Below are 22252 nucleotides of genomic sequence, written 5' to 3'. Positions count from 1 at the left end.
GGGGAAACTTTCAAATTAAAAAAACATCATGATAGCCGTCTCTCGTGGAAGGATGCTTAAAGTGTTGACCAAAACCAGAAAATAGATCACAAATCAGGAATGGTCTGGTCCGCAGGCAGGGAGTCCTGTGAGTGACCGGGAGCCTGGTGAGAAGTGGCTCTCGAGATGAGCGGTTTTGGGAAAACCTCAGCACAGGAAGCAGTGAAGCTTGACGGAGAAGGAGACGGCTGCCACTTTTTGGGATGTTTGCGGTGGACGATGCTGGATGTGACGCGCTCCAACGGTCATCCCACTTTGGTCTGTGTCCCTGTGGGCGACAACCATTTCTGGTTTAAAAGTGGAATTTCAGGACCAACGGTCGAGAAGAAGGAATATGGGACAGGGTGGCTGCTTGAAATAACACCATCCATAATGGTTCTGCTTGTAAGAGTTTTTTCTTGGCTTTACTGTAAACTAGAGGAAAAACGTGCCAGAGAAAGAAAACTGTCAATTAAACTGCCAGAAAATTATATTCTCATTACTGTGTTCACAGGATTATGTAAAAACTACTAAACCTATTTTATTGAAACTTGGTGGAAGGGTGCAGTGTGGGTCAGGGAAGGTCCAGTTAACTTCTGGACTCCTTGAAGGGTTGACTCCAGGATTCAGATTGGGGGCATTTTTTTTTACATAATATAATCTTGCGATTTTGGGCCTTGACAGATGGACGCACTTGACAGTGCTATTGTAGTTGAAGAAACACATTGTCAAACTGGTTTACAGGATTAAAAGTCAATAAATGCATGGTCTCCGACACAGGCATGGTGTTTTTCTTCAACCTTTGTTAGATTTAAGTTAGTTAATTAAGTTTGTTATGATGAAGTTGGTTAATTGTTGTGGTCTCAATTGAGTGTGAACAGTTTAAAGCCCTTGAAGAACTTTCCTCTCTCTTGGTTATCTGCAGCCACACACCGGCTGTTGACAGGTCAGAGCTGCTGCACGGCTCCTCTGAGCTTCTTCAAGACATCACTTATTATTGGGTAGCTGTGGCTTAGGGGGTTAACAGAGGGTTGTCCACTATAACAAGAAGGTCATTGGTTCAATCCCTGGCTCCTCGCATTCTGAATTGTCTTTGGGCAGGGTACTGAACCTTTAGAAAATGTGCTGCATGTTAAGCCCTGTATGAATGTGTCAATCTATTGTTTACCAATTATTCTGTTTACAAATGACAGCCATAGTATCAGAGACGCATTTCCTCTGGAACTTTTTATAACAACACAAGTCATCCTGACAATTAGCAGTGCTCTACTCCGCATCATCAATTTAGAGGTGTCTGTAACTTTCTCATGCTGGAGGCCAGCAGAGACATTTTTAGCTTGGCGCTGTGTTCTAGCAATTAAAATGGCTCCAGAAATGAGCAGCTAGGTTGTTTTTTTCTCTTCCTATCAAAGAGAGCAGCGAGGCTTCCTGCTCCAACGCACAAAAAAGGGTTAGTTAACCACAGTGCACAATCACACACTCGCACACTCATCTTGTTGACAGGCAAATGTCAAGGCCTTGTGTAATTTGACAAAATAGTACGGTTATAAAGTATTTTTTAACTCTTATGTGCCAAAGGAAATTTGTGTTATACAAACCATTGAGGTTTATGTGGTAGTCACAATGAGGCAGTAACTATTGACACAAATACATGTTTTATGTACATATTGTCAACAGAAAACCATCCAGACTGTTATCAGAATCACGGTTTATTGCAAGGAATTTGCTGTGGTATGATTTATAAAATGATTGTGTAATTCGAAATATAGGATATTTACAATTTTAAGTATATACAGTGGTCAATAATTGATGAAGATGTACGTGTTATGGCGTAATATCATTAAAATATCCAGCCTTTGTTTTTGTCATATAAACTGCTTACGACTTTAGCATTCTATTTCATGTATGCCTAGCACAGACTTTTGCATGTATTTTTTAAAGACCAACCAGTCTTTATTTCTTATAGCGCTGCAAATGTGCTCATATTTGTTTCTGTTCCGATTTTAGATATAACCAGAGACGACAGAGCAGAGCAAACCCTTCATCTGAGATTAATTATATAACATCTTTCCATGGCAGTGATTGGCCGGTCACACATGTGTAACCTCCCCAGCTGAACTCAGCGACACAGAGACAGAGAGCAAGGTTGAGGAGGAGTCTGGCGATTAGGATGATGAAAACCATAATTTGTAAATGAAGTACCTGATGAGTCGGCCAATGCTGTTTCCCTGTGAGTGACTGGTGGTTCATCAGGGCAACAGAGGCTCAGCAGATTTGAGGGTGGACATCCCAAACTGTTTATCCCAAACACCATAAACTGTAAACAAAGATGGACGACATGTCTCCACTTCCACCCACTTTTAACAAATATCCGAAATATGAATGCTACCATCTGCATCAAATAACTGAAAACTAAACCACTATTAGGAGTCGGGGATCTATAACCTATACTTCAACCAGCCACCAGGAGGTGATCAAAGTGCTTTGGCTTCACTTTGAGGTGAACGGTAATGCCACCCATTACCTGATATTCTATAAATGGAGTTTAGCTAAAACACTCCTAAAACAATCAGATTAGGATTGTCCACCTGAGCTCTGATCTGATAGGTGACTCAAATCAGGGTGGCTAAAGGAGATATGCTCAAACAATAATTACTTTATTGAGAAAAATTACAGTGATGTTAGTTTTTCTAATTCCTACGCTGAGGTTGAATATGAATTATCTATGTTAGATTTTAATTTGTGTTTCAGGGAATTTATCCAAAGCTCTAATCTGGAGCATCAAAACAACACTTAATTATTTGAGGGACAACAGGTTGCAACAATTTTTACCCAATTGGCCACATTTCCATCTGCCATTTACTGAAAATTTGGTGATTTCATTTATCATTACTGTTATAATTTATCTTAATCTCTGGACTAATTTCCATTTTGTAGTTCAGCTGAGTTCTTTCTCAGAAAGTCCTGGAGTCTGTGTGTCTCACAGACATTTCACTGTCAGCAGCAGCGACCAAGTGGAAAGAAAGAAGCAGCGAAGAGAAGGTAGGGAGGCTCTTGGCTGAGGGAGAGGTGGTCGTAAACAGTCTGAGGAGGTATCTGAAGCTCTCTAGTCTCAGGCCTGCAGTCTCTTGACCTTTTACATATTGTCTTGCACAGCAGCTCTGTTGCCCGGCTGCAGGGGCCTCGCTGGATAATGGCACATTTCTTTCACTCGGACCTGGGAGAGGGAGGCACCAGAGTCAGCTCATCTGGCCGCTCGCCATCCTCGCCACTACCACCAGTGGCCCCGATGAAGGATTTATACGTTTACATATTGACACACACAAACACAGCGTTCCTCTCACCTCAGCTGGGGGCTTCGTGTTGTTCCCCCCCCCCCCTGCCCCTGCATGTCATCCAAGACTTTGCAGATTTATGGTGGAGGGGAAAGCGTGTCCTGCTGTGGAGTAGCAGTGACACAGAGACGTACTCACCTCAGGTACGTGGGCGGGACAGGGCCTCTGTGGGGAAACAGCTCTCGCTTCAGGGCCGGAATGATGTCATACCAACGGGGACAGCAGCGTGTAGCCGAGGCCACGTGAAAGAAATTCAGGCTGTAGCCATTAATGCTCTTAGCGATCATCAGGAAAGGTGGAGATTTGTTTCTGTGTCGTATGTTTACACAATAAAAATTACACATTAATACACAGCGACAGACTGTGTAGTACTCATGCACGGGCCTGAGAAACCACCGGTCCCCTGCAGCAGCAGCCAAGAATCACACGTGTCCCTCACACAGATTTACCCTCAGACGTTTTTATAATGGTGTTGTGTTGTCTTTGAGTTTCCAGATTTAGATCGCAGGGAGCTGTGTGTTATCTTACGTCGCCAGAGAAGAGATACTGACCCAACATTACACGTGTGTGTGGATTTAACCCAACACACACGATTCAAACCCTCAAACGCAGCGTTTGCAGAGTGCAGGGATGGTAACTCACAAATACCAACATATTTTTGTTAAATGACACTTTAACTGCATTTTTTGTCCAACCCAAACTAAATATTTGGACCAGTTACTAAATCAGGGACACTGAGTACACAGCCGCTCGCACCAGAGGGGTACCGGGGTGTTGTATGTCAATCTGAACCTGTCATTTAAAACCCCTGTTTATATTATTACTCCAAATGTGGTCCTGTGATAACACCGAATTCTGTTGATAATAAATCCCAAGCTCTGCAGGAAATTGCTTCAGGCCTCTGTATTTCTGTTTCTACCAGTTGGAATCTCTTCAACAAAACAGTATCTATTACTGCAGCCAGGCCAGAAGCAGAATCAGGACTCTGTCAGCAGATGCATCTGACATCTGACTCCTTGAAAATATCTCATCCCTGCTTTATTTCACTTTAAATTTCATTGGTTCTTTTTATTGTCAATTACTGATCTTTAATCTTTAACCCCAATCGAGTTCAAATAGACTTTTCTTCTTATTGTGTAGCTGTTGCCCATGTGGCTGCTGCGGCGGAGAGACAAGGACCTCAAGGTGAAGTGGGAGGCCTGGGTCTTCTCAAGAGCCAGTTGGCCTCCTCTGGAAAATACAAGATGTCTTCCTGTGCCAGACATGTGCAGTGCAAGAGGAAGCAGTGAATAAAAGAAAGGAAAATGTTAGCGTGGATGCTGCCGGCCAAGAAAAGAGAAGGAGACGATGGTTCATATTCCTCAAATTCAACAATCTGGGGAAAAGTTTTTTTAACTCAACAGTATAAGACAGTAAATTATTTAGATGCTAAATGTCTTCCTTAGTTTACAAATGTGCAACACTTCATTTCCACTGGTTGAAAGTAATCAAGTACTCAAGTACTGTACTGCAACATTTTAAGAGACTTTTACTTGGGTTTTCAGTTTTATGTAAATATTGGTATTTTTTATTTTACCAATATTTCAGCTTAATATAAAGGAGCTTCAAGTCTCAGGCTAAATGTCCTGAGAGTGAAACCACACGAGTACTCTCTGCATCATATGTCCCGATCAGCCGTTACAAAGCATTCAGCACCTTCAGAACAACTTAAAGACTGGATTCTAAGTACTAACACGATAATGAAGGTTTCTTTAAGGTATAAGCTCTAACTGATTATAAATAATCCAATCATATTAAATGTGATATCATGTTAAAACTTTGAGAACCAATACGACTTTTTGTCCAGATCTCAACCATCTTCACAGTCTCCCTAATATTAAATTGGAAAGTGACGCAAATGCTTGTATAGTGAGTTGACGTAACTTATTAAACAAGAACTTAAGGAAAACAAGTGGAATTTAGATTAACAAGTTTACTACAGACTGTTAAGACTGACAACTAAAATAATCAATGTAGCAACCCTTTATTACAAACTAAATATGTGTATGAATGTGTGTGAAAACATTTGGGTCTGACTGGGTGGTATAAATCAGTTTTGTAACGAGAATAACCCACTGCTTAGAGTCAGGGTCTTTCCACAGACAGTGTGTGTGTGAGAATCTAGGATTTTATTCTGTTTGTGAAGCCATAACTCCTGAATTATCAAGAATGAAGTTCTATACAGCTCAAATTTTACAGTGCAGTGGCGTCACCCTGTGGAACAAATCTATCATTGCAGTCTGCTTCAATGGAGACGACAGCATTTTTGTTTGTTTCTATCACTGTCATAGAAAGTTTTCCACATTTTTCTATTGAGTTAACTGTGAGACAATAGTAACAATCTGAAAACAACAGGTTGCTATGACATTTTAACTAATTTCTGTTTGCACATTTGCATTTTTACATTTTTACATTACTACATTAATAGACGTTTTTACTTTTGGTTTACTTTTTCTTTCCTTACTTCACTCTTCTTAGCTGCAAATTTGGCAAATGCAACAAACCTATTTGCCTTGGAAGTCTCCACTGCTGCTTTTAGACAACATGAACACAATATCCTCATCTAGTTCGATCTGGCTGCAATACGTCTGTTGAACAGCAGATGGTAGTACAATGCAGTGTTCGAACTCTTTGACTCCCAGTCCATGAGCCCTGGCTAGGAAAGTACTTGCATTAGACAGTGGAGTTTGTCATTGAGGCAGATATCACCGTATTGAACCATTTTATTATTTTTGCTGCTTCAATCCAACAACAATTGGGGGATTCCTTTATTTGACCAAAAAAACTGGTTAAGTGCAACAAAAGTGTTTCGTCATTTATAAACCAACTTTTGTTCATTTATGATTATCATTGCTACTACTAAGTCAGATAAGTTATATATTTCAATGATGGCCAAATTCTTTAAATGATCCAACTATCACTGCACACAATACATTGTGTCCTCTCTGGCGTCAAATATGAATGGATATGTTCTGCTTCCTGTTTCAAGGGCTCAAACACAGAGATTAGCACCTGACCTGACCACACTCTGCCTCTTCCCAGCACTCATGTGAAGTGGAAAACTGTGGCAGCGACTGCACACTTTCTTTTTTTATTTCACTCCACTGTGCAGGGATGAGTGACAGCCCATGCAAAGTGTTGTCAGTAACATTTGCAAGTTAATACTCAGAGATTTAACCGCTTCCCTCTCCACTCACTGCGGATGGACTGGTGGAATTCAAAATCACCCCTCTGAGAAGAAGCCCCCTCTGCTCGCTCGGGCCTTGAAGTGTAAGCAGCAGAATGTTGACTCTGACCTTGTCTAGGAAATTCCACTGGCACATGTGAAGTTATCTTTTTACATCAAGACACCAAGACAAAAACTGTTTTCTAAAAATGAGGAAAAGGCCTCTTGCTTCATCGTCACCTCTGAGAGCACACAGTGCAATTGTGGATTTCACAGCCAAATTGTGCAACTTGGTGCATTCACAGATATTTGCACAGTCAAAAAAGGAGATCTTATTCCACGTCTGGGTGGAGTGATACAAAAGACTCCATTGTTCTGTGCTATCAAGAAACAAATTCCAGAGAAATGATGAAGTGCGTGTTCCCCTTTATGTCCTTTTTGCAAAAAGAAAGAAGCATTTAGCAGATATCATGGCAGTGGGTGAATAACAGTGCTGCTCTCTTCAGTGTTGTGTTCTGTGGTCTGGACGAGGCAGTGAGCTGGGAAACAATGTTACAGCGTAGCACTGGAATTCCTGAGTTCCCAGATACACATGCCTGTGAGGGTAAATGTGTCAGCGTCTGTTTTATGTGTGCATACGTGTGCATATGTGTGTCACTCTGGGTATTTATTTGTATCCTGCCTGCAAGGAGGTGTGTGTGTGTGTATCTGTGTGAGTGTGTGTGCGTGTGTGTGCGTGTATGTGTGTGTGTATGTGTGTGTGTGTGTGTGTGTGTGTGTGTGTGTGTGTGTGTGTGTGCGCTTGTGCGTGTGTCGTGCATGTGCATGTGCAACTACATCTGTGTGTGTGTGCATGAGAGCATAGCTGCTGCTGATGTGGGTCATTACTCCTTCTTTCCCCCCGGGGGCCATGCAGCAGGAGAGGACAGGAGGGGATGGATGGAGGGTTGGGGGGCAAGGGTTGGGGGGGCTGGGGGAGTGAGTGTGAGATAGAGGGAGGGGCTGCCATTGTCTGTGTGTGTTTGTGTGTGCGTATGTGTGTTAGTGTCTTGTTGAGGGCGGGGTCCCAGAGGAGTAGAGACCAATAAATCACAGTGCTGTCTCTGCGCTGACACCCAGCTAGTCTGATGAGGGACAGGGGGAAAGGGTGGGGGCCAAAAGAGAGAGAGAGCGAGAGAGAGAGGCAGTGTGGGGGGTTGGGGGGGGGGGTGAAGAAGGTGATGGTGGGTGTCTTGTCTTCATGTCACTCAAGCCCACTCTGTGCAGGAGCCAGTCTCAACAAACGTCCCAAAGCCACAGTGGAAGCTGTGGGGGACAGCTCGAGTGGGGCCGGGGAAGGAAGGGTGGGTGTGGAGCGAATAGGGATGTACCACATAAACAGGAGTTTATGACCCCCTCCCCAAATGAAGCACCTTCCTCCCGTATCATCTTTTACTGCCCCGTGGGATTCAGTTTTAAAGAGGGCTCTGTCGGCTGTTGAGTTGAATTAAGTTGAACTGAGGGGAAATATCCAACCAATCAGAAACACTTTCATATAGTGAGGGGGGATTGGTTTCATTTCCAGTAATCCGGAAATTTGAAGAAAGATGATTTGATTTGGGGTTAGTGATTTAGTTTTTTTCCAAACTAAAAGAAAGTATATTCAAGAAAAGATGATTAACCTTGTTGCCTTTGGATGTGGTGGAAATGATCGAGAATGAAACAGAAATAATAGAACATGGTCTTTTCAAGAGAAGTCACAGCACACAATGTTGCTTTAGCAGTAGTGGTATGTAATAAGGTACATTTACTTTGTCATTGTTTATATACTCCACCATATCTTACATGTCTAAGACATGTATAGTGTTGCCGCATTCTTAAGACCCGGAATATAAATTTGAGCCTTTTTTTGGTGGAAAAAAAACACTTATTACTATTATTTCAGATTTTCTAAACTTGATGTTTCACAAAGCTGAATATTTTTGTTACTGTCATATATGGTACATGTTATACTAGTGATCGTTCAGACCTGAAGAGGTCCTAAAGATTTGGCCTTCTATTGCTTATAAAAGATCTCGACTCAACAATAAGGAGGTGAGAGATGTACTCTGTTAAACAGAGTCTCTACAGGTTCCAACAAGTTCAATTTAGGACTTTTTAAGACCATGATGGATCAAATTTGAGACCTTTGTCAGGTACAATAGATATGGAGGAATATCGAGGTCCCAGAATTATAAGCACTTCCCTGTAGCTGAAGATTAAATGAAGTAGCCTGGTTGAGAAGCACCCCCAATGTGCAGAATCCAGGCTGTATCCACAAAAATTAAAATTTTAAAGTGCAACAGAAGAACAGATTAAATGAGTCAGACCTATAAACATATTTAAGATGTAGAAAGTTGTATTTGAATGTGTTTAGAACATTTTAAGGCCTAAACTAGAGGGTTTGGGTTAGGGTTAGGGTTTATGACAATTTATGATTTTATGGAAATTATAAAACCTGAAGACTCTATGATCCTGAGTTTCAGCGAGCCTCCATCTCTCACACTTTGGATTTCGAGCAGGATTTAAATTTATAATCCCACAGCTGCCCAGGACCCGGGGATAACACCAGACAGGTGGACTGATCCAAGTTAAACAGGAATAACTGCTCTCATCATGCTGCCCTCCCAGTAAACAACAGAGTGGTGTAAGGACGTGATGATGGTTCATTGTGTGGACAGGATCTCTCCTGCAGACCTCATCCAGCGTTATTGGGGCCTCATTTGTTATGAGGGCATCACACCCGACTTTGGCGCTGATATCGCTGCTGGCGACCACAAAGGAATGAGACGATCTGAGAAGTTTCATGGGAAGTGAACTTGTTTTCATCGCTTCCTTCAAGAACAACTCCCCCCTGCTAGGTAATCATTTGAGTGTTTGTGTATCCGGTGTGTCTTGGCTTTCACTGCTGCTCTCTCCTCGCCTGAAGTTGTGATTGGAAAGTGATGCTGCTGCTCCCTCTGGGCACTTTGCACAGTTTTGCCCTTTGAGACAGGTGTGTGGAGGAGAGCGTGTGTTTACTTACACTCAACATGTGTTTGACAAGAACTTTCTCTTCAGAGCCTCACACGAATGAGCTCGAACCAAAAGCATTACGGGCGTCGAGTCCTCTCTTGTGGGAGCCACTACTGATGTCCCGTCGCTCTGAGGCCACTGTGGAAGAGAGAAGGGCACTGTGGACTCTGTGTGTTTAATCACTGGAGCTGGGCCAACACACACACCCACCCACACACACACCCACACCCACACACACACACACACACACACACACACACACACCGAGCTCACTCCTTCATCTGACCTGCCAATAGCAATAATATGTGTCCTTCACTTATCATTTTCTATCATCTATATTATTATGCCTCCCCCCCAGCACAACACAACGCAGACTCATACATCCTGTGCAGCCTCCTGTCGCCTACCCCCGCCCCATTACCCAGCCCGGCACAGCAAGCTACCCCCCCCCCCCCCCACACACACACACACACACACACACACATACACACAAAAGATCTCCCCATGCTGCAGCAGACTGCAAAGCACTGCATTTCTCATGACTTTTTTTTTCCTGATAAATGTGATCCCAGAATCCGAGAGGGAGGCCAGTGCTGTGCATTAAAATTCATGGGTAAAAAGGGCAATAAAATCTTTCTTTCTTTCTTTCTTTCCTTCTCTCTCTCTTTCCTTCCCTCTTTCTCTCCACTCTCCCCTGCTTGCTCCCCTTACCCTCCTCTCTTTTTTCATTCCCTCACTTGCCTGCTCAACGCACAAACACACACACTCACACACAAGGACCAGCCGCACTCACACACATGCACACACAAGCTCCCTTTTTTTTTTTTCATCACCCGTGTGCACTCTCCCTCTCTTTCAATCTCTAACCCTCCCACTGGCTCCTCTTTCTCAGCATCCCCCCCGCTGTCCTTCATCCTTTATTCTCTTCCTCCTCCTCCCTCCCTCCCCCCTCTCTGCCTTTCCTCTCTCTCTCTCTCTCTCTCTGTCTGTTTCGCACACACATACACACACACACACACACGCACAAACACATGCACACACACACACACACTTTATACTCTCACACAAACACACACCCATCTATATTTTCCAACTCCACCTCTGGCAGGTTGTGATTTCCACTGTCAGAAATTGCTTTTTCAATATCTCTCTCTCTCTAATTATGAGCCCCGCTAAAGGGGTCGTGCCACCAGAATACCAATTTTTCCACCATTTCTCCTCCTTCTCCTCCACAGTCCTTTTTGCTCTTTCCAGGTATACACACAATTAATACAGAGCCTTGTTATTGTCTCAAACACGACCGGTGTTGCACGTCTGCAGGTTTCTGATGCAGTGGCTCGGATCTAAATTATTTGTTGTCATGTTTGGTCAGGTCCCTGTGGTCGGGACTAATTTCTGACATCCAGGGATGAAAAAGGAGGATGATGCAGATGTTTATTTCCACATCGACGAGGAGCAAATGGGGCCAATGCGAGATTCTTTTTTCTATTTTTTTATTCAGACAGTTGAAGGTTTGAGGGGAGAAAAGGGAAAACCACTGAATCCTGATAGCAACCACACATCTCCTCAGCATCCTCCATCACCCCACACACACACACTCAACACACACCAACCCAGGAAAGGGTTAAAACCTTCGCTGAGCACCGGCTCTGATTGACGTGCTGAGCCCGCATCCACCAATCAGCAGCCGGTCATCGCAGCCCACGTGGGCGCTCTCCACACCCATTGGCTGGATTTGACAGTGTTTACTGCGCTGAGGCCGAGCCCCACGTGGAGATTTCATTCAATCTCTGAACCCTCTGAAAGCTGTCGTTGCAGAAAAGAAAAAGGTTCGCACTTAAAAAAAAAAGAAATGAAATAAAATTAATAAAATCTCCTAATCGGGTGCGCGTGTGTTTTAATTAGCATCGTTACGAGTGCAAAACAACAACAACAAGAGGAGAAACATGTAAATAAGGCCGATCTGCAAACACCATGAGGCTGTGTGGAGAAGAGCATTGTCTCACAGGCGATGGGGAGAAATTCCGTTATTTGTAATAGAAGCAGAAGGTTATCAATTTTTGATAAAACAATTTGTGGTGGTGGAGGGGTTGAGGGGGTGGGGGTAGCAATCCATGTCTTTAGGTGCGACCCCCCCCCACACACACACACCCATCCACTCCTCGCCAGAACAGCTCCTCATATGTTATGTCCCATTGAGGATCAGAGGGAGGGAGGAGGGGTGAGGGACTCTGGGAGTGTTGTGTGAAAAAGAAGTGCAGGCCAACGAGCGAGACAAAAGGAGGCTGCGGCTGCATTGAATGCGCTGGGTGGTGTGGCCATAGTCTCCGGAGCCACAAGCAGAAACCACATTACCCCCCCTCTGGCCTTCACGCTACAGACGGCGAGGGAAGAAGAATTATATATATGTAGAGGAGGAGAGAGAGGGAGAGAGCGAGAGGGGGAAAGCGATCGAAGTCGCTGGAAGTTGAGGAACCGAGAAGAGAGAGAGAGAGCGCGTGAGAGAGCGAGCGAGCTCCCCCCTGGACCCCGGGTGTTCCTCCTCTCCTGTCCGCGTCGAGTGCGCTGCGCTGCGGTTGTGCGGTGCGGTGCGGTGCGGGGCGCTGCGGTGGCTGCTGGAGATATAACCCTGAACAAAGGAGTCTTGGAAGCGAGGAATGAGCGAGCCGAGCCTAGCGCTGCCATTCCCTTTGAAACCCTAGGTACCCTAGGTACCTCTCGGCGGCTCGCGGTTCTCGACAAGGCTCTCCGCCCCGAAAGGGAAGAAGAAGAAGAAGAAGAAGAGGAAGGAGGAAGGAAGAAAAGAGAAGAAACACTGAGACGCACAAGTCGGCGGCTACAATGTTTCCCCAAAACCGACCACCGGTAAGAAGGCTACGCGTCTATCTCACAGTCCTCACGCATTTTTGAACGCGGTTATTGTTTTCTAACCGGAATCACTATTAAACACAATAAACCACATAGGATTTCTATAAAGAAAGTGTGTGTGTTTGTTAAGAAATAGTTTATCTTATTAAATCCTCTCATGTATTTCCGGGGGAGTCCTTTGTAGTGCGCTGCATAATGCAACTTCACATCTCATGAGTCTTTATGTAAACGCCCGGTGAAATCCACGTCCAGTGAAGGTCGGGCAGAATTTATTTGTTTTATCGAGGCACCTAAACTTTGCCCTGTGTGTGTGTGTGTGTGTGTGTGTGTGTGTGTGTGTGTGTGTGTGTGTGAATCTCGTGTCCTTGGTGGCCGCCACCTCCTCCATATGGGTTTGGAAACATGGAGCCTCCTTCCAGCTCCATTCTGGTGGTGGAGTTGACCCAGATGATGAAGTGTGTTCGTCCCTTCCTCATGTGCTGCGAGGAGGGAGGGGGTAGTGAGTCAGCCCGGCTTGTTGACACCATCACTCAATGGTCTGCCCTTCTCAAGTGCCACTCATTGTTCTAAAAAAAAAAGAGAGACGAAATCTGCTTTTTTATTTCTGTTCACTCATATCAAGGGTGGTGGACTGAAAGCAAGGAGACAGCCGCTAATGCCTAAATGCTCTGTAATGTCTGAGAGAAAGAAAACAGAAATGACCGGGCGGTTGTCAGATAGATCTGTGTGAGTGCATGGCTTTAATTTGTTTTAGCTGAGTTAGGTGGAGAGCTTTTGAGTAGACTGAAATACATAAACACTGGTCCTCCAGCTGTGTGAAGTATCAATTAAGACCTGCTCATTTGCCTAACCCTCAGCTACGTCACTCAGCCATGCCTTCCTGCAACCCGCCCCTGACTGTGTTTGGATATTCATGTCCAGTCCATGCACCGAAAACCAGAGTGTGTAAAACTTAATGTGAATATGTGCGCGCCCCACTTAAATGAAGTCTTCTCACAAATCCATTCAGATCCAAAAAGGACACATTCTTTTAATTTTTGGAGGCATCTGTGTGTTTGCACAACGCTTCAATCCCACCACCATCGTGCAGTGCAACTTCTATTCCAGCCTCTACTTCCTTTGAGCGATAAAAGGATCTTGTGAGTCCCCTCAATCCAAACACGCCACACATACACAAACATCACACACACACCAGCAGCAGCTGTGTATGTAGTATGGCTGACTGCAGGAAGGCAGGGCAGGAGGCAGACTGTGGCTCTGTGGTTTGCACTGTAAACCCAATCCCTCTCATCCAGCCTCTCCTCGCTGTGTTCCTGTGAGAGCTCCAAACCACATCTTAATGTATGGGCAGGCGTCCCAGGGTGAGAGGAGCAGACTGCGGCGGGTCTGGGTAGAATGTTTAGGAAGCCGGCCCCATTTCCATTCTACCTCTTTGCAGATCTCGACAGTTCTATGCGAGCCCCCCCCCCCTCTCCGAAAGGTCCCAGGCCATCAGGAGCTGTTGTTTGCACCTTGCAGTGAAGGGCCGCTCAACAAGGCAAACTGTTTAATATCTGAAACGCTGGCCTGACAGTAACCTGTCATCACCGGAGGATGGTCCGCTGTGAAGGATATGACTCATAAATCCTGTTAGCCATGGCCTATATATCACAGACTCTTTTATCAAATGTTAGTTATCAGTTAACTTATCCACTTTGGAGACACTAATTAGTATCCACATGTAATTCAACCTGTTTAGACCTTCTTATCCTCTTTGAGGATTCCTAATGTGTATGTAGTTCATCACCTGTTCCAAATGTTTTCTTATTACTATTTTCCTATTACACAGGTTCATATGACATTCTCTCCACGGCAGAAAGCACAACAGACTTAGCTGTTTTTCAATCACTCAACTTGCACATTTACCGAGCACTGAATACAGAACACACATGAGCCAACTTCTCCCTATCAGAGACTTAAAATCTGATTACACCCGCAGATGTAATGGGGCTGTAAACACGGCATTTAAAAAAGAAGTTTCTGGAAACACTTGAGGTCCTTGTATGTGCCCAGATGGTTTTGGGATCCGGCCTGATGCCAGCTGTAAACTAGCTGATATGTGTATGGGACATGGCTGGCTCGCTTAGGTTGTTAGGGTTCTGTAGAATCTGCCACATTGCAAGACTGTACTGGATACAGATCCACAAGTGAAGAAGAAAGCCAAATATCAAAGTAGAAGTTAGGATTGAAATCGTCTGTTTTCTTAGCCTGCAACGATACTAACCATGTTATCAATGACACATTTTACCCGCTTGAAATAAAGGTGGGGCATGTATTCACCTGGAGCATATTGTGACATTGATAAACCTCACAAGTGTTTGTTAAGACCTGGCCTGTACGAGTTAATCAAAGTATAATAAATTGATCATTGAGATTGCTCAAAGTTCATAATAAGATTGCTAATATTTCCAATAAGCCCTCTACCAACCATTTTCTTCTCAACAAAGCTGAGTATTGGGGGAGGGGTTTGTCAAGAGGCTACTATAGGGGGGGTGATCTGTTCGGCTGTGTTCAGACAGAGACTCACCCTGTGTAGGAAAAATGCAGCCCTTCTTATCTACTCAATGAGGGAGCTGTGCTGGGGGGCACTTTGAGAGGAGGTTGTTCTAAAAGATGCAGCATTGTGCGACAAAATAGTCGAATCCGGTTCAGCTTCTTTTTTTTTCTGCGACCGAGTTAAAGATGCATGAGACCACACGTTCCTCACCGACACTGCTGCATGATGCAGTGGCAAGAGTCTGTGAATTGTTCAGTTGGAAAAAAAAGTCCAGCTTGAAAGAGTGCAGGGGCTGCATTTCTGAGGATGTGTGGATTTATATACCTGTGACAATGAAAGAAAACCCGGGGCGTCCAGTTGAATGAACATTGATGTCACATTGCCGCAATAGCCAAAAGAGATTAAACTTTTTTTTTGCTACATGAGGCAACGTTACTTTGGATGACCCCAGCCCCTTAATAGCCTCCCCTACGTTAACACACCTCCATGGTTAGAATGAAAGGCTGTGTTCTTTTTTTCACTCTGCATGATATTAACGTGGCCATGCTCTGAATTCCCTTCCATGCTCTCCATATTCATCCTCTTCAGACCACTTGGTTTAAAATGGCTATCAAAAATGCAGCTCTCGTTTGAAAACGAGTATTGATAACCTTTTTTAATTTATGTGGTTTTTCTGAAGGTTCAAATCTGCTACTCTTACATATCATAATCTTTTAGTAGGAAAGGAACGCTTCGTGCTGTTACTGACTATCACTGATCTGGTTTCCAACCAGACAGTCCATTGTTAGCGTTCATTATATTTTTCAAGACCGCTTGTTTTTACTTTGTTTGAACTTGTTTCGTTACCATATTCACACACAGTTTCAGTACGCTGTGGTATATTTATAATATAAAGTTGAGTAGATTCAATTTGATAATTCATAATTTTCATTTGATGTTTAAATGTAGGTCTTTCTCTTCTGAGGTGCCATAGTACAGGTTTTTATCTTATATTCAAGCACCAACAGCACTTGTGCAAGTAGACGTTGTTGCTGTGTCACTGTACTCACCATTCAAGGCCTAAACAATAGCCATTAAGCATGGCTAAACTCTGAGCATATGCAGCCCACATGACCTCGCTATTTGCTCCTCCTTGGCCAAGTGCCATTGTGAGGTCTGTGTTTGCATGAAGCTTGAAGAACAGAGGGAGCCACAAAACAAAGCCAAATTCACGTCATGATCAGTTGTCTCAGATAACTTGAGAATCAAATGCCTTTTTTTGGTTGAAAAACTGTTTTCTCCTGCCCTCTTGCTTTTAGCATAAATGGTGTAGGAAACGGTTTGATTTGGGGACATGTAGCACAAACAAGCCGTGTGACTTAATATGCAAAGGAGGTTTATTTTTTGGTTTTCAACTCACATCCAAGTGCGGCCATGACCTGTATCTTCATCTGGGAGGTCGTCTTCCTAATGAGTCTGTTCCGTGAGCTAAATAAAGGCAGGTAAGAGACAGAGTGTTGTGTGGAGAGCAAATGAGTGACTGAGATGAGATGCTTTCCTCCCTCATCCTCAGTCAGAGCTAGCATAAAACACCCCCCCCCCCCCAATACACACACACACACACACACACACTCACACACACGTACACACACTTCCGAGTCCTAGCATCCTTTTAGCTCTTTATCACCACTGTTGTCCGGCGTGGAGAGTGTCTTATCGATCAGGAGCTCGCCTGCTATGCTCAGGAGCGAATTAGAGAGAGAAAGAAACCGAGGGAGGCAAAGGAAAATGAAGGAAACGAGGCTGAAGGGATTTCAGGTTTACACAAGCTGTTGTGGAGGTGCGCCTCAGTGGAAGGAACAAATGAGCTGAGGGGGTTACCTAATAAAAGAAGGCACCTCCAGCAATTAAGCCAGCTGACAGGCAAACTGTGGCTCTTCGCTAATGTGGGCTGACAGCAGGGAAATTTGAATAACGGGGCATGCGGGAGGAAGGCGAGAAGGGGGGAGTAGTGGTGGCGCTAATGAAACAGGTGCCTGGCAGCCCCTCCCCTCTAAGTGCAGAAATCATTGGGAGATTACGAGCCCATTTCTCTTGCATGTAGCCACGCAGATTGCTAATTTGGGTGGGGGGACTTGTAGGAAATGGGGGGACCAGAGCCTTTCCTTCTCTACTGCATGGTCCTTTAACAATGCAAATCACTGTTGAATGGGGGCCGTAGTTTTGGAATAATTCAATTTCAGGTGCTTTAAATTCAAACCCTTCTGATGGCGATGTAGTGACACGTTTCCTGGCCCTCGGACTTGGGGGCGTGCCCTTTTCGGCATGTGTGGGTGGATTCGCAGTGATACACACATTCAGTTATGTTACCCTGAGTTAGACCTCCTGTCACAGCGTCCTTGGTGGTATTCAAATGAGAGAGGGAGGGAGAGAGAGAGAGGTGGGTGTTTACTCTGATGATTGACTCTGTGGGTAAGCAGTGTAATTAGTGGCCTGACTAATGGGTTGAGCTTTATGAAGGAGGCAGCAGCACAGCATCTTCCCAGCTGAAGGAGACAGAGAGATCGAGCTCAGATAAAAAGAATAAAACAAACTAATCTCAACATTCAGCAAAGATATTTTTAGCCACAGCGTTTTCACTTCCTCTGACTATCCAGAGTATCCACCTTGCAAAATTCTGAGCTAAAGTATGCGCAGCAGCAACCAAGAGATGGAATAACAGTAGCTGGATCCGCCAACACTTGCCCTTGACCAATCACAACGAGTCAGTCTCAGCAGTCAATTATGGCGCTTCGGTCCATTTTAATAGCATCAATATATTTGTATCAAATACTAAATTAAATTTATGACCTAAACAGGAGCCAACCACCAGGTGGCAATCAATATGCTTTGGGGAGCAATATGTTGTTCATATTTATAAACAGTTTATCTTCCTAAAAGGTTTTAAAACATTTTTATATAAATATTTGTCTGTGTCACACTTTGTTTTTGACTAAATGCCTGTGTTACCCATCAGCCTTAGTTAGACTAGTAATTCACAAATGCATGCTATATTAGGGCTGCTCGATTAATCGAAATGTCATCGTGATTTCGATTATTGGGTCAAACGATCTCCAAACTACTATAATCGAGATGAGACGATTATTTGGCATTTTTTTTCGAAAGAGACGCGGATGCGACATTCAGTCCTTCCCCCAAAGCATTCAGCGGCTCAGCTGACTGGCTCTCACTCTCAAGCAACCGTAACGTGAAGGAGGCGAGTTGTGTCTGCGGTGACCGGCGGTTTAAAAAAACAGCGCGAGTGGAAAAGCAGGGAGGGCATCCCTGTTTGATCGACAAAAGGGTCGAAAAAGCAGCACACCATGTAGCGGCCCCGCATTTCTCCGCGCCGGTCAGAGAGTGTTAGGGTTGCCATCATCAAGGGTTTAAATAACCGGGCACCGATATCCTGGTTTCACAGAGGAATAAGACAAGCAGCTGTCGTCGGTGTTTATCTGAACCGGAAGTGATAAACTTTATTGCGCACGGTCCAGTCTTTTAAAGAATAAAGCATAGACTTCAGAATAAGGGCACATAATCGCTTTAATAATCGTGAGTTCGAAATTGTCCAAAATAATCTTGATTCTGATTTTTTCCATAATCGAGCAGCCCTATGCTATTTATAAAAATATTATCTGCTAAAAGGATCATGTTAGCGTTGTCATGTTAGTCTCACAGAGCCGTTTAAACCCCAACCTCTTGTGTTAACAGACAAAAATGTAATGTTGGCTTGTGGCTAGTTTCTTTGCAACTGTAGTTTAACTATAAATGAAATTCTCTGCCTAAAATTAGATTCAGCATTTCAAAAGCGGAACGGCATAAAAAAAACAAAACTGTGGCAACCGCTCAGGTTGTGTGTTTTTTGACAAACTCTTTCTTTCTTTGTTACTGTATGCTGTGTGGCAGGGAAATGAAGGCGACTGTGAGAAATCATCCAGTCATCTCTCTTCCTCCCCACATCCCCTGCAGCCTTGATAAGAAAACACAGTACTGTTCATTTTAGTGAACCCAATATTCCCCTGCTCGCACAACCACATCATAACAGTGATGGCCCCATTTCAGTTCCATTAGAAAAACCACGTATCACTGTGGGTCAGGGCGGCCAGCAATGATTGAGACCCATATCGTGGATTCCTAATGTTCTTGACGTGTGAATTCAATCAAGTCCACGTGTGCTTGTAAATACTTGTGGAAAACGGTTGTGCACACATCCACATGGTGTGTGTAGGGGCCATGTACAAGAGAGTAGTCTTGTTTTTTGAGCATGTGTGTGTATGCCTGTTGATTTTAATGGCTGCAGGAGGGGGTTGGAGCAAGGATGTGAGGTCATAGTGGTTTGTTGCTTGCAGTGTAATTAGAAATAAATGCCTCACTTGTAGTGGTCCATTCACATCAATACAAAGTTGGTGCGCAGATGCTTACGTTTGTCTGTGTACGAATCTTTGCATTCATGGATGTTGTTGCATCTGACCTTGGATAGAATGTTTGCGCAGAACATGTACCCTGATCTCTTCTGTGCTGTGTTTGGTTTCCCAGCGGTTGTGCAGCAGCTAGCATGTTTTAAAACAGCCTTACCTGATTGTCTTCACTAACCTTTCCCACCAAAGGGATGTGGGATTTGATTTAAATAATTTCTATCACCGTAGATGACTCCTTCACTCTCGCTCTCTCATCCCTTCATCATCAGGCCGTCATTTAATCATCGCAATTGACTTGTGCCTTCCTGGGATAAGGGAGAGATTAGTGTGCAATGTGTGTGTGCGTACATCTGATGCAACAGGGTCATATCTGGGTTTTCATCATTGACCTTGTGGCCTTTAACCCCTAATGTTGGCCTGTGGCTTCCTCGGCTGGTTTTCTGGAACGGGACAGATAGGCGCGACACTGGGCTGCAGATTAGGCCCTGTGTGCACCTCACCGCCGATTGATCTAAACAGTTAAATAATCAGATCATCCTATTGGAGACAAGCTCTCCTTCCTCAAGCCGACCTGCTTCACGCAGTCCTCCCTCAGAAAAAGATCCTGCTGTAATTGTGTAACCGTGATTTTCAGCCTGTGTAAGCTTTGTTCAAGGGCAGACGGCATGTCTCTTGTTTGCTTTCAAGCCGAGAGGGAGGGAATAACTGACTGTGGGATTATCAGGTGAGGCTCAGTTTAGACTCATTCCCACAGGTCAACAGGTCAGCGCAGCGACCTGACCTCTCACTTTAAAGCCTGCTCAGCTATTTACCAGATCAGGAGTTGGAACAGACTAATGGCAGTGTTTCATGTGTGATTTAAAGAGGTTGTATGCTGGGGTTTGATGTATGCTTTGCCCGTGTTTCAAGGGAGCATCTGTCACATGCGTCCAGTCTGGTGTGAATCATCACAACAGAAATCCTATCCAGCAGACTGGGGTTGTGTGTTGTATCCCTACTGGCCACGACAGCATAGATTTTTTTTCTTTCACCTGAGATATACAAATATTATATATCTTATTATACATCCTCTCTTTCTTCCTGTGAGGGTCAGAATATAGACCAGCTCACTAACATCATCCATTTCAGCAGAAGGCTCTGCCCCATCTCTCACCTGTCCTCCGGCGACATGGCTGTGAAGTAGAAAAAAAGAAAATCCCTGAAAAATATTAAAAAGAAATGGGAGGGAAAGGAGTGATGAGAGAGAGAGAGAGCGAAGAAAGATAGTCTTTTATTTCATTCTTCTTCCATCCTCCCCTAAAATGGCCTTGGTGCTCTTTTTTCCTCCTGTGAAGAGTAATTGCTCTGTGCGTGTGTGTTGTGTGAAAGAGGAGGGGAGGGAGAGTGTGTGTGTTTTAATCATGGGTTGTGTGTGAGAAAAGGTGTGTGTGGGTGTGTGTGAGCAAGCCTGACAAAATGTGCATGTGTATTTTTGTGGGGGTGAGTGTGCATAATGGTGGAGCTGTGCATGCAAGGGAGAAGAGGTGTGTGAGTGTGTGTGCGTGGTTGTCTCTGCTCTAGGAGGCGAATCTGGCCGACAGATTGAGAGCAGCTTGTTAGAAAGAGGAACAATGAGGCCACAGCCCCCTCTCCCATCTTCTTTCTCTTTCCTTTCTTTATTCTCCTTTTCTTTCTTCCTTGCTCGCTTTCTGCCCCTTTCTCCTTTATTTTATTTCCATCCCATTTCACAACACTTCCTCTCTATCCTTCTCTTTTCTGTATATTTCTGACTTCCTCACTAGGCTCATTCATCTCATCGGTCAAATTTTACCCTAAAAAAAATCTAATTTTTTAATTTTACCCTAAATCGCAAACACTTGCTTGTGGTCCAGCTTTATTTTGACAAAGCTTGAGCTGCATTTCAGTGTGGAGGAACCGAAATGGAGGAAAAATGATTCATATGATGACACAGTAACCCACATTTGCTTCCTGATTGGAAATCGATTGCCAGCCGTGAATGCAAAGCTTTTGGTCACAGTTCCTCCTCATTGTTGGTCCAAGATGAAAATCCCTGCACTAATTGGGCACCACTGCTTTCCTTGTTTCTGGTATTTTCTGCAAGTTAGCAGTAATGGCAAAGAAGACCGGCAAACACACACATGCCAAGTGTCAGGATGGCGATTACTTCTTATACGATGCTAAAATGCTCCTGATTCATTTTACACATTATCAACACGTATTTTTGGCATCAGTGTTGAGTGATGTTGTGATTTAGTTGTTTGTTCATTAATATTAATGTGACATTTTTAAAAACAATGCATTTTTTCTACTCACATACTCAAACCTATTGATTACCTACTGTCACTGGACTTCTGGACTCTTTGTTGAGCAGCATGGCACCACTACTACTACGTAAGCATCTGGATTTCCTCCTTTGTCCTTTGACTTAAGGTTATTGGTCGCTGGAGGTGTCCTGTCGTGTTTCTACTGTGATTCTTTGAAAGGAAGCTCTGTAGCTCACAGGTTCATTCTTAGAACTCTTGATTATGAAATACCCTCACAGCGTAGGGTTTTATCAGATTAAATAATTTAGCGAAATTAAGTTTTAATGAAGTTAAATCTTTTGTAAAAATGAAATCTTAATACCTTAACCGCCTACAATTACATTTGCCATTTTCTTTGGATCTCCCATCACAAACTGAAAAAGAGCAAAAGAGGTTTTGAATCAATGACCAGACTGGCTTCCGTTAAACTAACAGTCATTTTAGGACTAGTGCCTCTCTGCAGGGAAATTATGGTATATTACTATCATTCAGCCTCACTGTCATATTCACCATTGATA

At 43.9% G+C, this 22252-nt stretch overlaps 1 protein-coding gene across 2 annotated transcripts in view; it reads left to right on the top strand.

Moving 5' to 3' along the window:
• Positions 1 to 11838: 11838 nt before the first annotated feature.
• Positions 11839 to 22252, top strand: part of tle2a (TLE family member 2, transcriptional corepressor a) — a gene marked incomplete in the record, with an annotated part of 40694 nt that continues 30280 nt past the window's right edge. For both annotated transcript variants that reach the window (XM_062395031.1, XM_062395030.1), the window contains 1 exon segment: positions 11839 to 12456. In XM_062395031.1, the coding sequence (XP_062251015.1) occupies positions 12433 to 12456 (24 nt within the window).

This window comes from Platichthys flesus, chromosome 9, assembly GCF_949316205.1.
Source record: "Platichthys flesus chromosome 9, fPlaFle2.1, whole genome shotgun sequence".
Lineage (NCBI taxonomy): Eukaryota > Metazoa > Chordata > Actinopteri > Pleuronectiformes > Pleuronectidae > Platichthys > Platichthys flesus.
Note: the sequence above shows the minus strand (reverse complement) of the source record. Positions and strands in the feature narration are given on the sequence as shown.